At 39.3% G+C, this 18,873-nt stretch overlaps 1 protein-coding gene across 1 annotated transcript in view; it reads right to left on the reverse strand.

Moving 5' to 3' along the window:
* Positions 1-2,116: 2,116 nt before the first annotated feature.
* Positions 2,117-18,873, reverse strand: part of BRD10 (bromodomain containing 10) — a 39,945-nt gene continuing 23,188 nt past the window's right edge. The window contains exons 5-8 of the mRNA XM_075209311.1: positions 17,848-17,937; positions 17,396-17,511; positions 16,615-16,775; positions 2,117-5,935 (exon numbers count right to left, since the gene is read on the reverse strand). Coding sequence (XP_075065412.1) covers positions 2,694-5,935; positions 16,615-16,775; positions 17,396-17,511; positions 17,848-17,937 — 3,609 coding nt within the window. The 3' untranslated portion in view covers positions 2,117-2,693. The remainder of the gene's footprint in view (positions 5,936-16,614; positions 16,776-17,395; positions 17,512-17,847; positions 17,938-18,873) is intronic.

Consider the following 18,873-nt stretch of genomic DNA (forward strand, 5'->3'; position numbering starts at 1 on the left):
CCCAGAGGTGAAGACATTACAAATGACAACTAGTAGATCTGTGATCAGTTGCAGTTTCTGCAAGACATGGTGTTCCCATGGAAGTGTTCATAGACAATGGTCCTCAGTTTTACAGTACTGAATTTAAGCAATTTGCTGTAGATGGGGAGTTTGTTCACAATACATTAAGTCCCAATTATCCCAGATCAAATGGACTGGCAGAAAAATCAACAAAAACTGTAAATAACCTTATGAAGAAAGCACATGAAGGTAAAGAAGATTTCTACAAAAGTCTTTTGATTTATCGCAGTACACCTTTGTAGAATACACTTTCTCCAGCACAAATGTTAATGGAGGATTAGAACAAATCTTCCAATACAAGAATAACTGCTTTAAATGTATGATTCAACAATAGTCAAACTCAGCAAGGAAAGACAACAGGTGAAACAAAAGATGGTCCATAATAGAAGGGCGAAGAGTCTGTTTGATCTTAGACCAGGAGACCAACTCCACAGAGATTATGATAAAAACATTTGGAAGCTGAAAAGCACGGTGCAAGCATAAGTAGCACCAAGATCTTAAAATGTAGACAGAGTGAGGAACCGAAGTTATAAGGAATCAGAAAGATTTAAGACCTCAACCGAGTCATCAAGAAGACAACATGTCTGAATATGCCTTAACTTTTATGGATACTAGTCTTAACAACAGCGAACATGGATGTGATGTTGTTGCAGAATTCATATAGGCATAGTATTTGTTGACACTACCTTTCGTGACGGTCCCAGGACCAGGGGGTGGCTGGGAATTAGAATGTGGTTTTAATATGATGTTGTAGTTCTGTAGTGGCTGAATAAAGATAGCACATAGTTCTACCCATGCTCCAGTGTTCTTTAATCCAAAAGAAGCACAAGCAAAACAACCCCCGGTTTTATCCTTATAGACACTGGGTTGTTGTTACAGTACAACTTCTCTCTTGCAGGGAATAATGTAATTAGGGCCTTTTGTTTACATCAGTCTATAGCCATGCTTTGTCACTGATTGCACTGCTATTTTTTAAGTTAATGCACGTGAAGACCAGGCTGGTTACTTTTGTGTTGTGTGTATTTATTATCTATTATTAAAACCTTAATACAATGTGCTTGGGAAAAAAGAAAATGACTATAGTTTATAAAATAAAATGATACTACCAAATACACTAGTAATACACTTAACCAAGGTAATAACCAAGCTGAAACATGCACATAGAGCAACCATGCTAAATTGGCAACTAATACTAGCAAGCATCCAATTAATTTAAATTAAAAAAGTATGTATTTACATTAAACATACTGGGCCTGATTCATCTTTGGACACAAGTCCTTTTGTGTGCTATAATGTGAAATAGCTCTGCGAATGCTCAGAAATTGACTTTATGCCAGTGACGCAATTGCATCCAATTCACGTTCAAACGTAAATGACACTTCCAACTGCCTACGACTTTAAAGGCCGAACTCGGGTGGGAAGGGGCTGACCCACATAGGCAGTATACAGTAAGGGAGTGTCCAGGTTGAGCACATTCATCCAATTCAAGCTGTGGCCACCTTTTAGGTATGTGTTCGCCGTATAACATGCACCAGCTACACAGCAGGTGTAAGAGCTGACTGATAGTGATGACTGACACATGCATGCCAGAACATGTGGTTGCAACTATGAGAAACTATAAAAATGCATTTTATCAACTTACCTCATGAGATAGACACTTCCAGATTCTCCCCACCTCTTTCAGAGGAACGCAGAGGTGTCCCCCCTGCTCCCCGCTCATTCACATGAATGGGACTGACAGTTTAGTTTTCTGCTCTTTAGTTGTTGTTTTGAGTTTTATTATTTTACTAATGATTTCTCATTGTACTATATCCTTGTAAATAAGACATAATGCTAAAGGAAATGTGCATTTGTTTGTTGGGTTTTTTATCTTGTTGATGGTGTCATTATGTTTCGCTCTATTCAGACATATGTGAATGGAATTGCTGTATTTGGATGTTCTTGGTTGTAAAAAATGTTTATTGTTATGTTTTTGAAAACAAAATAAAATAGATTAATAAAAAAACAGTTTAAATACTAATTTTTTCTCCCAGGAATAAATAGGACAAATGAAAAATATCAATACAGTGACTTGTATTTATTTCCTACATGCAGAATAGTCTGCATTACTGCTAAACAGTACACTGTTCTGAAAAATACTAAGATACTTAAAAAAACTATACATTATGTAAACAAAACATAAATAAGACAATGTTCTTTATACATACATTTTTTGTAAAGAATGTTAAGGGTCAAGAATATTTACAATTTTACATTTTAGCCTAAAATTTTCATAATGCATATATTCAGTTTTTCCCCAAAAATCAAAATGATTTTACAAATCTAGAAAGACAAATACTGTGCTAGACAAACTGCTAAAAAGTTCAAATAGAAGTGTGCAAATAGCTAGACTATCAATGTCAAACTGGAAACAGTGCTGGCTAATCAAAATAAACTCCCTCATTCGCTGAAATGTGATTTCAGCATTCTGTTATATGAACGTGAACTACAAATTAAAACTACAACCAGTAATGCAGATTAACTGTGTAAACTATACTCAATGAAGAGCATGTGAAACAACCAACGCAGCTTCAACAGTTCAACATAAAATAAGTGCCACAAAGGCTACTCTTTCCCTCATATAATAGCCTAATTTACGTTGCTACAGTGTTTGGTTTTTCCGATGTTGAAGACTGATACACAAAAAGGGTAGTATCCGCCATCTTGTTATCTGAAATGATTGAAGCAGGCAGATTTCCTGGGGGGTTCACCGTATTTACAATCACCCCCTCCTTGACTGGTGTAGCTCTAGGAAATTGTGCCATGTTACTGGGCTGTGGATAGCTGCCTCTTTGTATACATGGAACAAGAAGTGGTTGAGGTACAGTCGTTGATGATCTATCCACTGAAGATGTAGGACATGGAGAGACATTTTTAGAAGGTATATTTAGGATTTGAGGTGCAGGCTGCACAGAAGGTAAAATGCTAGAAGTGCCAAAAGAATGCATACTCTTAAAAGGCTGTCCCGGAGGCTGCACTGGAGACATGTTTTGCTTCAATGCAAGTTGTACTGTGGTATTATCTAGAAGAGATCCTGGACACATTTGCACACTGTTACCAACTAGAGAAAGTCCTTGTCTAGTATTTGTTGAAATAAGTAGAACATGACTTCCAGCTCTTAGTCCTTGCGGAGGTACAATCAAACGCATACCATTAATTGTGATCTGAGTTCCAGGTGCCAGTGGTGTGCTAGTATTAATAACCAGCTTCTGATGAGTGCATGAATCATCCAACTGTGGTTTAAACTGATTGATTGCAGTTGCAGACAATGGCGGTAAAGATTGTGAGACAGAAAACCCAGACCCAGATTTACATAATGTAGGTACTAGAGAAGTCAATGCAGCTTGTGGCGTGGTGACAGGCATTGGCAGTTTTTTAAAAAACCTTTCTGAAGAGTATTGAGTTTTATCCATTAGCTCATTTTGTAATGCTGGATAAGTAGCTGCCATAGTAGTTGGTCCTAAATGTGAATTCGCTCCAACAGAAGTAGTTGCTACTGGTATTTGCAAAGATGATAATGTGTTAGTTGCATGCCCAGTCATTTGTGTAGTTGAAAATAAAACGGATGACGAAAGATGCCCAGTTTTCACAGTTGATATAGCTACAGCATTCCCTCGGTTTGAAGAGCACAATCTATTTGACAAAGATGGCAAAGCCCTTGAGAGGTCTTTCCCATTGCTTTCTGTGGCACTAGACTGTGCTCCAACTGGATTAGGTGTTGTCACTACAGAACACGTTGCAGACCCTTTTGTAGTAGATATAGAACCTGCAATGTCTTTACTAATGCTTTCAACTCCTTTGCCCAATGTACTCTGTAAAATATTAATTGGTAGTACATTTTTCACACCACCAGTGGTGTTTACAATAGTCTGTCCTATGGTTAGACCAATTTTTACATCCTTAACTTGAGAAACAATAGGTGGAGAATTCATTTTCAGTGATGAACCCATGGTGGATGGAATTAAGATAATTTGTGGCTGTTCAGGGGGCTTGACATATGTTTTGCCAATTATAGTATGATTAGCCTGTTTTGTGGCTTGTAGTGCTACATTTTTGCTTGATGAGCTGCCTGGAACTTGAGTGTTAATAAAAACAAACTTTTGAGAAGTAACTGCTGATGTTGGTGTGGTCAGCATGCTTATCTTCGGTGTATTTCCAGATGGAAGGATAGGAGGCGATGAAAGCAGCATGAATTTATGAAGGGAAGAGGCACTTACTAAATCACTCTTTGAAGGGGTAGTACTGTCAGGCTGTACTACAGAAATATTACTGATCTTGGCATGTTTTAGGTCTGTTGCAATATTTTTATTGGAACTGCTGTCCTGTCTGCTATTACTGCAAGTAGATATATTTACAATACCTGCTGCAGTATTTGTCTTAGCATGGGAATTTGTAGGGAGCCAAGAACTTGGTGAAACAGTGGTGAGAAAATTAGAAGACTGCAGGGGTTTATCTGCCATCTGACATCTTGTGCTTGGATGCTGGTCTTGCGCTGACTTAGTGTTTAATTCTGTCAATTGGTTTACACCACCAGAGTCTAGTAAGGTCTGTGTAGCCTGCAGGCCAGGAGATAAAGCAGGAGATGGAGTTACTGAACTGAAATTGGAAGATGCTGAGGATTTAGATTTTGACACCAAGAATGACTGAAGCTGTGGTGTAATAGTAAAAATTGAGCCGGGAGCAGTAGTATCCGGTCCTTGGCTCGGTTGTACGGTCACAACCCCAGTATTGCCCCCTCGTGTCCTCACAAGAATGGACTGAGAGTCTCTAATGCATACAGTTTTTAATTCCTGTTTTGCTTCTGATGCATCTTTTTGTGGTGCGGGTGAAGTATTCGCTGTGTGACTGGCCATAGCAGTGTTGTCTGTACTGGATGTTACGCCACCGACATCAGAGTAAACTGGTAGTGACATACTGGAAGACACTACAGATGTTGGGAAATTATTTGGCAAAACAAGAGCACTGCTATTACTTGTTTCACATTTTGACACTGATGTGCTACTTGACAATGCTGATGTTGATGGTTGAGAAACAAGGGTTGAACATTGTGTGGAATGTACCATACTCATGTTAAAAGTTGTGGTAAGCTGTGCTTTTTTATCTGTATTACCATAACCTGTAGAAGAAATGGACAATGGCACTTTAGACATACAGTTTTGTCCAGCTACATCAGACTGTGGTTTTTCATCTTTTTGCTGTATAAAAAGATTTTTAGGCAGAAGTAAAAACTGCTGCATTAGTTTGTCTCCAGTTTTAGCATCTATTACAGGCTGTACCTGAATCTTTACAGGGGAGTTCTGTAGGTCAATCGGGACACATTGCCCATCTGGGAGCTTGTAAATCATCTGTAGTGGAGCCTTTGATGAAGCTTGACAAGACAATGCTGATTTCGCTGGCATCTGGTTGGTGGGTGAAGTTGCTGTACTTTCAGAGGGAGGCACAGTTTTGCTAATAGACTGTGCAAAATGACTTGTTAAGGTCACTTTGTTCCCAATATTTTTTGCTAGCAAAGCTTGAATAGGTTTGGTCCCTTTGAGAACACCGATACTATCTGTGTTTATTTCTAGGGCTTCCGATTCCATTTGCTGGCAATCTCCTAGCGAACAACAATGTGTATTTGTTACACTTTCCGTGCATGTAGACAAGGTCTCATGTGTGTTTAATTGTATTCTCTTTCTCTGCAAAGTTTCTTGTTCTTCATTATCTGCATAACTGCATTGTTTGTATTGACGTTTACAAGATTTTGCTGGGGACATAGGTGACTCTTTTGCACTAAAATCTTTCCTAGGCAACATTCCTTTTCCACACACGTCCATCTCTGAGAACTCTGGTTTATCTGTAAAACATGCAACAAATATTAGACAGAAAACAATACATGATATCATGCTGCTGTGTGGTGATTAGCTGCCCTGAGGAGTTAGGATGATGTACTGTATTTGGTGACTGTCAAGCACCCATTATGTGACTTTACAAAATAAATAAGCGTTAAATACACAATGCTAGACATTTATAGATGAATCCCTTTTGAAACACATCTAATAACACAAATGTTGTTATAATACCTGTCTTAAGTTAACTCACATCTGCATGTTTTAACAACTTTATAAAACTAAAAACACAATAAATGCTTTATTTGTACATGTGAAAGTGACAAATTGTTATTATACACCACTTTACAAGTGTGCCAGTCTCAACCTTTGGTGACTGGGAGGGCCTGAGTCATTCAGAAAAGTAAGGCAAAAAAATGAGTAAGTTTTCTCCTGGACAAACCATGTTACAATGCAAGGGGTGCAAATTAGTTTATTATTTTGCACATAAGTTAAATATTGGCTGTTTTTTTCCATCTAGCACACAGATACTTGAGAGCTTTATGTTTACATTGAAATTTAAAGTTGAACTAGGACATGCCTTAACCCAACTATAAATCTGTCCCCATATTTTAAATTTACCTCCCCCTCCAATGCAACATGGTTTTGCCAAGGTGCAAAGTTAATTATTTTTTTTTGCTTTACTTTACTTAATGAATCAAGTTTGGAATGTGCAATGGAAAGTGCACATTAGAAATGTTTTAATTTATGCAAACATTTAAAGCGAGTATATGAAATCTACTGTAGCATACATTGTTGCAGTATATCAATAAATGTAATTTACCACTTATTGGGCTTTTTGGATTCTACAATAACCAGAGGGAATAATGAACAAAAAAACCTAGCGCAAATCACAAAGTGCAGACAACAAGTTTGCTTTCTTTCTATTCTAGAACATATAAAATACTCTTTACAGGTTTAGATCTACTTTAATAACTAGATTAAAACAACAACAAAAAAATGAAAGTTCAATATTACTATATAAGGTATCATGATAAAAACACATGCTTGCTTTGATTTATTGCTAATGGATTAATATGAGTTATTAATTCAAAGCAATAAAACCAAGAGAGCATGTGTTAGTCCAAATAAAAAAGTTTCATGATACTAATGGCTATTTTTTCAAGGTAACCTTTCCAGTTCCTCAGGTATTGCTTTACTCAAGTGTCCATATCCCAAAAATTTGCCCTGAAAAACATACCACCAAATACTACAATTTTTTTGTAAAAACAACTATGTTTCCATTGAGCTTACTCAGTAAATACATCTTTTTGCCATTTCAATTATCAAAAACTTGAAGATAATTGAAAATTGAGTACAAATATTTTAAGGGCTGCTATGACCAAAATAAAGAACATACATAACTTTTGGTATTTAAATTAGAGATGCTCAGGCTTGGTTCCCTGAGAACCGAACACACCCGAACTAAGCAGATCCGAGACGTCTCTGTACTTTCGCGCGTCCTCGGAATTAAATACGAGGCAAAGCGTCGTTACGTTGTCAGATCTCGCAAATTTTGGATTCTATAAGTACCGCCCTCCACGGAGATCCAGCGCCATTTCACAGAGGGACGCAGAAGGGGTAGCGCGGTTCTTGGCAGCCTCTAGTGCAGTTGGGCAGCGTCATAGGTAGAAAAGAAAAAGGAGGGGTAGCAGTATTCTTCAAAGTATCCAGTGACATTCAGGAGAGCTCCACTGCTCCATTGCTAATTGTCACTGCTGAAATAGAAATAATAGGGCTGGCAGTCTTGGTCTAAATCCGCAGTCACATAGTTCTGTATTATATACGTAACACACAAAGAGGAGAGCTTCATTGCTCATGTCACTGCTGAAAAAGAAATAATAGGGCTGGTGTTCTTCAAAATCTGAAGTTACATTTTACTGTGCCATAGCTCACTCAGAAACAGGAGAGGTGGCAGGGTTCAGTGCTGAAACATAAATTGTAATAATAGGGCTGTCAGTGTTCTTAAAAGTCTCCAGTGACATTCTACTGTGCCATAGCTCATACAGAAACAGGAAGGGTGGCATTATTCTTGTCACTCTCCAGTCTCAGTCATGATCAGGTCCGTATTAGGGGAATGGAGGCCCCTGGACTAAGGGGGCCTCCATTCCCCCGTGAGGGCCCCCCCCCGTGATCCGAGCCGCCCCCCCCCCCGGTGATCCGAGCACCCCCCCTGGCACTTACCTCCTTATCCTCCTTCCCCGGCGCGCTGTACTCTCTTTACTGAGGAGATCTCGTGAGAGTGAGACTCACGAGATCTCCTCAGTAAGGAGAATACAGTGCGCCGGGGAAGTACTGCAGTGAAAGTGCTCAGCAGCAGTATTGATCGGTCGGGGGCGCCCCCAGCCCGATCAGTGCTGCTGAGGGCCCCCTGGATGCCATAGGCCCCCGGGCTGCAGCCCAGTTAGCCCTATGGTTAATCCGGCCCTGGTCATGATGATACTAATCCCTCTACCTCATGTGCTAAAGCCTATGTTCAAGTGCATATTGGTTTTAAGTCAGGGAAACAAAAATATAAATAAAAAGCTTGTAGCTTTTTAAAGAAAAAAACACCTCTCTTATAAAGGTGAAAGTTAACTGTAGAAAAACTTGGATTCATCCCTGCTGGAATCCACCATCACAGAAGTCTGTGTACTTTGATGTAATTGCCGGTAATGGCCCTTCTAATCGAATTTGCAGTTCATTTTACGGAAGAGCTGTCACGATTTTTGGGCAATTTTTTTTAGATCAGACCAAATGTCAAAATGTTGCGCAGACTCATCTTTATCACCACTTCTTGGGATAGTTTATTCCCAGCAGCAATTTTCAGAGAAAATGAAGGAGAAAACGTCATTGTGTCGTGTACCACTTGAGCTGTCAGCTTCCTGACCAGGAGCTCATTGCATCCAACATAATTAACGGAATTGCTTTGTTTCATTTCCTCATTCAATTTCTCTTGCTGCTTTTTAAAAAGTCTAATTAGGGGAATCACTTGACTCAAGATAACAGTGTTTACACTCTCTTCACAGGTGACTATTTTGAGTGGTTTCAGCACCTTGCACAATACGGAAAGTATTCTCCACTGTGCTGGACTAAAGTGCATTCCCACTAAATTCTATTCTTCTTGCAGCTGCTGCATTCTCCTACATGCTGTTGCAGAATCCTGAAAATGACCCTAAATATTTCGGGACACAGACAGCATCTCCTGCATGTCATTGACATTTTTTAAAAAATTCTGTACCACCAAGTTGATTGTGTGAGCAAAACAGGGAATGTGATGGAATTCCACCCGCTGTAATGCTCTAACAATATTGGTGGCGTTATCAGAAATCACATATCCTCACGAGAGTTCAAGCAGGATAAGCTATGTTGCAATGACATCCCTTAGTTTTTCAAACAGGTTACCAGCGCTATTACCTCTGACCTGCGCCTTGTCTTGTCTCTGATAATCACCTCTCATTCCCGCCTTCAAGACGTCTCCCGTGCTGCTCCCCACTTATGGAATTCCCTACCACACTCAATCAGACTTTTCCACAGCCTTCAAATCTTTAGATGCTCTTTGAAAACCCATCTTTTTTAGAGGTGATCTTATCCTCGATAACACTATTCACACTTATGCACCCTCACAAGCTCCACTCTGAGCCACACTCACTCCTCTTGTTTCAGCTGTGCTCTCTTCCCATTAGAATGTAAGCTCTCTAATTATTATTATTATTATTATTATCATCATTTATTTGTTAGGCGCCACAAGGTTTCCGCAGCGCCGCACATAGTACAAACAGTAGACTATACAGGGTATAACAGTACAGAACAATAAACAAAAGTACCAGTACTTCGGAAACTCCAGGCAGGCAGATGCAATAGACACGGAGCAGAAGAATGGGTAAGGAGACAGGAGGGAAGAGGGCCCTGCTCAAGCGAGCTTACATCCTAAGGGAGGGTTAAACAGACCAGGCACAAGAGGAGCCAGTTGAGGGAATGGGAGAGAGGGGAGAATGAGTGGAGGAGATGGGGGTTAAGTGGATGGTTGGTAGGCTTTGAGAAAGAGGTGAGTTTTGAGTGCACGTTTGAAGGAGCACAGAGTAGGAGAGAGGCGGATGGAGCGAGGGAGGTCATTCCAGTGAAGGGGGGCTGCACGGGAAAAGTCCTGGTTTCTGGAATGGGAAGAGGTGATCAGAGCGGAAGAGAGGCGGCAGTCTTTGGACGAGCGCAAGGAGCGGGTGGGAGTGTGAATGGAGAGGAGGTTAGAGATATAAGGGGCAGTAGAGTGGGAGAGAGCCTTGTAAGTGGTGGTGAGGAGTTTGAAAAGAATTCTGTAGGGGAAGGGGAGCCAGTGTAGGGCAAGGCAGAGAGGGGAGGCAGAGGAGGAGCGGCGTGAGAGGTAGATGAGTCTTGCGGCCGCATTGAGTATAGAGCGGAGGGGGGAGAGACGGGAGTGGGGGAGGCCGGTGAGGAGGAGGTTGCAGTAATCCAGGCGGGAGATGATGAGTGCGTGTATGATGGTTTTGGTGGCCTCCTGAGAGAGAAAGGGACGGATACGGGCGATGTTGCGTAGTTGGAAGCGACAGGCTTTGGCAAGAGAATGAATGTGGGGGGCAAAAGAGAGAGAGGAGTCAAGGGTGACACCCAAGCAGCGGAGTTGGGTGACAGAGGAGATGGTGGTGTTGTTAACGACAATGGAGAGGTCATGGTTGGATGGGAGGCTGGGAGGAGGAAAGACAATGAGTTCAGTTTTGGAAATGTTGATTTTGAGAAAGCGCTCCAACATCCAGGAGGAGATGGCGGAGAGGCAGTCAGATACCTGAGCGAGGAGGGTGGAGGAAAGATCAGGTGAAGAGATGTAAAGTTCAATGTCATCAGCATAAAGGTGATACTGAAGGCCAAAGGAGGAGATGAGAGCACCAAGGGAGGAAGTATAGAGCGAAAAGAGTAGAGGGCCGAGAACGGAGCCCTGTGGGACTCCTACAGCGAGAGGGTAGGGGGAGGAGGAAGAACCAGACATGGATACAGAGAAGGAGCGGTTAGCGAGGTATGAGGTGAACCAGGCATGGACAGAACCAGAGAGGCCAAGAGAGAGAAGAGTTTTCAGCAGGAGGGGGTGATCCACGGTGTCAAAGGCTGCGGAAAGGTCAAGGAGGATGAGTAGGGAGAAATGACCCTTGGATTTGGCCGATAGGAGATCATTAGTAACCTTGGCCAGGGCAGTTTCGGTAGAGTGGAGGAGGCGGTAGCCGGATTGGAGAGGGTCAAGGAGGGAATTGTCCGAGAGGTGCCTGGTTAGGCGGCTGCAGACAATTCGCTCAAGTAATTTAGAGGCATAGGGGAGAAGAGAGATAGGGCGATAGTTGGCAAGAGATGTGGGGTCAAGATTGGGTTTCTTGAGGATAGGAGAGATGAGAGCATGTTTAAATGAGAGGGGTACTACACCAGAGGATAGTGATAGGTTGAAAAGGTGTGTGAGGTAAGAGCAGGCAGTGGGAGAAAGAGAGCGAAGGAGGTGAGAGGGTAGATGGGATCGAGATGGGACCCTGCTCTAATGAGCAGGGTCCTCCATACCCTTCATTTTCACGTCTCCATTCATTTTGTCTGCCTTGTCTGTTCTTATTTTACATATGTCCTGTTTAATTTATGTCCTTGTCTTCCCTACTGTACGATGCTGTGGAGTACTGTGGTGACTTGCAAATCTACGATAATAATAATATGCCTCTTAGTGAAGAAGGTGATACATAGAGTAGCCTGCCTCTGAAAAATGTGACATTCTTGGATACATGCTGCTGCTGTCCCTGCTGGTGAAGGCGAATCACCAACCCAGTGGGCTGTCACAGTCATATAATCTTTAGTTTGCCCAGTTCCGCTTGTCCACATATCTGTGGTTAAGTGTACAGTGGGTAGAATGGCATTTTGTAGCCCAATAATTACATTTTTACGAACCTTCTGGTAGAGGTGAGGAATAGCTTTTCTAGTAAAATGGTGTTGTGATGTAATTTGGTAACAGGGACAGAAGACCTCAAGTAACTGTCTAAAACCAGCTACATTAATAGTGGATATTGGACGCAGAGCTAATACTAGCATAGTCGCTATGGCGTCTGTGATCCGCTTTGCGACTGGGTGACAGCTTTCATACTTGCTTCCTCTTGCAAAGGATTGTTTAACAGTCAATTGTTGTAAACTACCAGTAGTTTTCTTCTTGGTCTGCTTCTGGGTTGAAGATCCCCCCCAGCAGCAGGAGCAGCAGCAGTGGGCCTAACGCTCAAGGATTCTTCTGAGGAGTCCTGTGTAGGGGAGGAGTCATCTCGCCTTAGAAACTTGGATACAGGACTAACTACAATCACTTGTGAGGATATTGATGATGAAGGTGTTGTGGGTGTAGATTGCAGGTGCTGGGATCTAGCTGAGCGAAGGGAGGTACCTGATGCTGGACTGCTTGTTGTTATTTTTTAACATAAGTTTCTGATTTTCACAAAAGATTTCCATGAACTCGCTTCAAATGGCGTAACATGGATTAGGTTCCTATATGGTTAAGGTGCACACTCTTGCTCATATAGATTTAATTCTTAGAACATATAGATTGGCTCCTTTTGTAGCACTTATAGATTAGCTGGCTTCAGAGATATGGGACCAGTCCCCAGTGATGACCTCTGTGAATATCACTGCAGATAAGTGTATAATGTTTTAGAAAGTGAACGCATCTTAGTTAACTTGATAGGAGCTGGTTCTGAATTAACCTATATGTGGCAGGGCTTCTTTAATTATAATATTTAACTGGGCTACCCTCTGGAACGCCTTTAGGGTTTTCCTCAGAGAAACACTCATTAAAAGAGTAGCTGAAATACAAAAATTGAATAGTAAGAAAGAAACTGAAAAAGAAAAAAGAAAAATGCAGAGACCTTAAGTGCTATATCACCTCATACACAATGGAAGAAAGGGATAGCACCGCTGGAATTGGCCATTTGTTTGACAAGTAAAAACGCAAGCTTTTGTTCCCTAGACATTTACAATATATTCAAACTGACGTGGGAGGGAGCTATATGGTTTGCTTGGTTATATATAAAATGGTCTGTAGAATCAGCCAAGTTACTTTTGACAATCATAATGTTAAACATTTTACAGGTGAACAAATAACCAAGAGATTCCAACAATATTATAAAGAATTATATGCAACCCAGGTATCTTATACACATGCTCAACTTACCAGATGTCTAAGCAGTATCAAATTACCTACTTTCTAGGGAGTCAGTGGATTTGTTACATTCTACCCTTATACTGAAGAGCTGGATCTAGCCATTGCATCATTTCCAATTATTAAGGCGAAGAGTATGCCAATTGAAGTTTTCAAAAAAATTTAGGGTTTTTTTTTATTTCACAATTAATAGAGAACTATATACAATAGTTGGAATCTGGCACTTTACCACCTTCAATGTCAAAAGTTCTGATCATTGTAGTATCTAAACCTGGGAAGGATTCTCTCTTCATGACAGGAAAGTCAACAACATCCAATCTACGATTTCTGTATACTCGTCCCCAAATGTCCCATAAAATCTAGAAGGGGGCAGTGTTGGTGTTCCTGGATGCTGTCATTGTCTGTGACTTGGTGGAATGGACTACCTATGGGAGGTCCGGAGTAGATTTGGTTTGGGGACACCCTTTATTAGATAGATGAAATTGTTATACTATGCTCCTGCTTCTAGGCTATGTGCCAAAGGTTATACTACAGCCCTGTTGGGTCTGAGAAGGGGCACTAGGCAGCGGTGTCTACTGTCACTCGCATTGTTCGCGCTAGCTATAGAGCCATTTGCATGATTGATTTGTTCATATCCACAGTCTCCTACTTGGAAAAACTACAGGTACCATAGCACTATATGTCGACGACAAGTTTATGTTCTTCCTACATACAGTGGCTAACTTTGGCTGATTTTCAGGTCTCAAAATAAACTGGGATACATATAGTATATTCCCCTTACATGGTAATATCTTAGTTGATAAAACATTGTGTCACTGCCAATGGACCCTCCGTTTTATATACCTATGATCTACATATCTAATTTGGCCGTAAAATTTATTACACTAAATATTGATCCAATAACAGAATTTTTTCAATGAAATCACACTTCTTGCTATCACAGGCAATTTATTTAAAATGATTGCCAACCTAATTAAATATTACAGCACTTCCTTGTATATATCCCTAACAGAATATTCCAAAACATTAATAAATATATAGCTTGTGTGGGGGGGAACACAGGGCCAGACTTAGCACGCTCTCTGATGTATTAAAGACGCCACATCATGTCTCAGGTATCAACAGACATACTTATGCATACTTTATAGGGCATATCACACTTTATTCAAGATGGCTAGAAGAAACAATTCAAATTGTCTAAAATGTGGATCTAATAGTTTGGTATATGCTGTGGGAGTGCCAGGTGATGAGGGGATTCTGGATGGAGGTTTGGGAGTGTGTGTGTGATATAGTAACTGTTGCTCCTACTCTTGAACCCAGGGTGTGTCTGTTAGGCATCTCCCTTTAACAAAATATGAATAAAATGATCTATAAATATATATTTATGTTAATGAAGATCATTACAGCACAAATTTGGTTGATATAGAATCTCCTGACTTCCAGGGATGGAGATCTGGTAAATGATACAATGAACTATGAGCAATATATGTACACTTGTAGGAATGTGATGAATATATACACCACAATATTTGGTCCAGACGGTATAAATCCAGATACAGGATATGCTTTGAGGATTTGGAAGTTAATTAGTTTGCAAACCAGTAACTAAATATTTAATTTATATATTTTACTGGGATAATAATTCAACTAATTAAATTGTTTAGGTGATGCTAAAATTAATGTTTGGTTTCTCATCTTCAAATATTGTAATTAATATGGCTGAAATATTGGTTAGGTGCTTACTTATTTATTGTTGAAGTGTCTCAAAAGTTATTTACCTAAATTGTTACCTAAGGCTTTGATGTGGTTTCTTTTTGTTTTATGTGTATGTGTTTTTGTTTTGTTGTGAATATCCAACTAAAAAGGTAAACAAAACACTTGTTGCTTTCATACATCTGCAGGCCTGGTTTAATAATATGTGTTTATTGATACATTAATTGTATAGATCTCTACATGTGAATGATGATAATGGCTACTTATCTCCGTAAAGCTCTCATTTCAGGACTGCTGTAAAACAATTAGAATAAGATCAGTCTGATGTTTACTTTAGAATATAAATGTGCCGAAGCGCTCAGTTAGCAAAAATGTGTTATCCCTGCACTATTTACACTATGTGTTATTGCCTTTACTCAACAACAGTGTAATTCAACATGTAAAATAGGAACATATACACAAAATTATTTACACCCTTGTGGTACTATATTCTTTACACATAGAACTACTTTCAGATAACAAAATTCACAGCATAATTAAATTTCCAGTTGTACCAGTATCAGTAACCATGCTAATCTAGTCAACTAATGAGATATGTGGAAATGGTTTCATATATTTCCCATGTTTCTGATTGGTTGGCTGGTCCAGCCATTTAGAGTGGGAGTCAATGATACTGCTCATGTGATCTAAGTAGCACCAGATTGTGCTAATGTCTTGATGGGTGTGTCTTATTTTTAAACTTTTGTATTTTTTCCCACAAGTCTTTTCACCTAACTTGGGCTTTTTTGAATAAGGTGGAGAGTATTTTGTTCCGTTAAAATGTATTTAAATAAATTGTGTGAACATGTCTACTTCTAACTTACTTCTTTAGATGTAATGGACAGGGGTTATAAGGATTCCTGCTCAAGAATGTAGGGACAAGGTTAAAAAAGTACCAGTGTTCACGTATAGGTTTCAGCTGCAAAACCGAGGCTTACTCTTAATGAGTCCAATGGTGTCATCAAAACACAAATTCAGAAGCCCTCTCCTATATGGTTATTCTACTGCTTCACAAATTAACTTGTACATTAATATCAAGGGATGTGGGAACAACAGGCTTATAATTAGCACATATTGGTTATCAAGCAAAGCTGCAACATATTTACCATACAACCTAATCATTATCAACCAATTTAACTTCAATTTTATAATATGTCTCTCTTCCAAATCATATTTCTCCAAGTCTTATTTTGTTATCCAATATCTCCTCCCACTTCTACATTTTCTCTCCATTGGCACCATGTCAACTCCTCTCTCTCTTTATACCTTAAATTATTTAGGACTCTCTCCACCTTTCTGCTTTTATCCCTCTTGCTGCTCTGCAGGGACTGAGCAAGTGATGTATGTATTCAGTCCCTTCTTACTGTCAGTTTAATGATCCTAATCTCACATGCTGACTCTCATACTCTGACCTAATTTTAGGAGTGCACACTTTTTATGAGCAGGGTCCCCTGTCATTATATACATATCTGTACAACTTTAATGTATAGTACTCTGTCTGTATGCAATTTTCTCAATGTAAAATTACCCTTGAAATAATAGTGAAAAGTTTTATAATTCTGGTGAAGCCAATTTCAAAGCGGTATTGTGGTCTATTCACCTAGCATATTTTCCATATATGTTATCAATGAAGTTGAAATGTGCTACTTTATAAGCCCTAACTGTTTTGCATGTTGTAAAAATTACACTACAGAACTCCATCAGTAACAACATGTAAAAATAATTCTGAAATCGTACCAAGACAGTCTTTCTTCTGTATATCCTGGTGACAGAGTTCAAATGTTTTAGATACAGGAGATGTGTTTGCTTCACAATCTTCACGATAACAAGATTCTCTGGTAAGATTCTCAGAATCTGTTAGGCTTCGGAAATCATCATAGTCCTTTCGCAGGCGTGCTCTGCATTGGGACAGATGGAGGGAGAAATATCGGTGACTAAGTGCTTAGTGGATACATACTTTTGCTAGCATTAGTATAGTGTCACTGAGTCCAGGAGCCGGCAAGTACTACAACAGAATAAGAAATGGAAAAAGCACAGTGCATGTTTGATGCTTAACACGTGCACAGCGGAACTATACCTAACTATTGCTATTAAGCAGCTACTATGCTCTATAAGTATTTAAGGTTTTGTTTATCCCTAGAGCAGTGTCTCTGAAATCCAGTCCATTGTTACCCACTAATTATTAATTAATTTGCTGTGGGTAAAAATATACTTAAAATTTGGAATTTAGTGAAAATCAAAACACGTCCAGAAGCCCTCCCCTCTATGGTTCTTCTACTGCTTAACAAATTCAGTACAATCATATGATTATACCTTTCATTTGCAAATCATTTTTAGACATTATGTTCGATCATTCACAGGTAAACTATATAATTTCAAGGTTTCTGTTTTTACAACACCAAGGCAGTTTCTTTTTGAAATCATATATTAATTTTTAGAAAAGCAAAATGTTTTTTGTTTTAAATAAATAAATGGCATTTCCTAGGTTTAAAATGCATTGCATGCAGCACATTATTACCGGTTTCTTTGGAAAGCTTTCAGCAGCTTTGGTTCCCATGGCAACAGTTCATTTAACAGACGCGTCAATGTGCTATGAAGCTCTTTTACACCTTGTCTCCTGATGTGCCACTTTCCCTAAAACATTAATACATTAGACGCGTTTTCAGAATGAATTATGTGACTTAACAACCAACTTGAAATGCAAGTCATTCATGTAAAAGAAACAACTAAATGTGCACAGCTCTCATTTACTCGGAGTGATGGTAAAGTGGTGTATACATGGCATAATGCATTCCTTACTGTAAATTGGACAGAGTTTTTACATATATTAATATCACTTGTGCAATTTAAATAAGACTCAAACTAACTGAGACTGCAATCTAATGTATAACATAAAAAGAAACTAAATCCTTGACAAATAAACATGGACATAATAATAAAAAGTAATAATAATAAAAAAGATAACCTTACCGACTTCTTTTTATTATTTTCCAAACTTTTAAATTCTCCATCTATTTTCTTAATCAAATCCCTGAGTTCATCGAGATTGGTACAGACAAGCTGAAAATAAAATATATTTGTATATTACAGATAGTACAACATAAATGCAACACTTGCTATATTCTGCCTGAGCTGCATTCACTGCAGCCTGAACAGCTGTTGAACAGAGGATCACTGATGCCTATTAATGCGCTGCTGGTACAGGGATATATATGCTGTTGAAAAGAAAGTATATCTCCTGCAGATTCTTGTCCTGTGCAGGCATTTACTTCCATCCAGGCAGTGCTTTTAGTCAAACCAACATAACTTGAATTACGTTTGAGAGAGCTGACTCAAAGCTGCAAACCATGAGTTTACATAAAGGCTGTCCCACCTAGTAATTTATACTGTTATTCATGACTGTCTGAGTGCATATGATGTATTTTCTTTTACTTTTCCCAGCAACCTTTTAATAAAATTAGTGGTGTAGAGGTATGAAATGTACATGTTGATGTGAAGCCTGTTTATTTGGGAATACAAGACCTTTTATTCAAGAAAAAATAATCTCACTAAGCTACCCCCATGAGAATACACACTGAGGCTATTCCACACACTTTATGGACCAGAAACACAACATGTGAGATTTTTGGCATAAGCATTAGTGTGCACTGACAGTGTGCTTAGCTTTAGGGATTATTGATTCCTATTTTAACAGCTGTTGAAGCTGGTACTATGTAATGTGTATGAAACTCAGATATTTATAATTCCAAAAGACAAATTGTACAGTGTACACAGATTTGTAAAAAGTAAATGCTACATTTTAAAGAGAAAGTTGCTGAGGCTAAAATATCCAATAGTTTAAAGCATGAGGAGGAAACATCTGACTTCTTTGTGGCAATAAATGATTATATTATAATATTGAATCATTATGGTTTAAAAAATATTTATGCATACAGATCAAGTGTTGTGTGATCATGCTTGAGGCCAATAGCAAGAAATCTACAAGGATCATATGTG

The sequence above is a fragment of the Mixophyes fleayi genome, chromosome 1 (assembly GCF_038048845.1).
Source record: "Mixophyes fleayi isolate aMixFle1 chromosome 1, aMixFle1.hap1, whole genome shotgun sequence".
Taxonomy (NCBI): Eukaryota; Metazoa; Chordata; class Amphibia; order Anura; family Limnodynastidae; genus Mixophyes; species Mixophyes fleayi.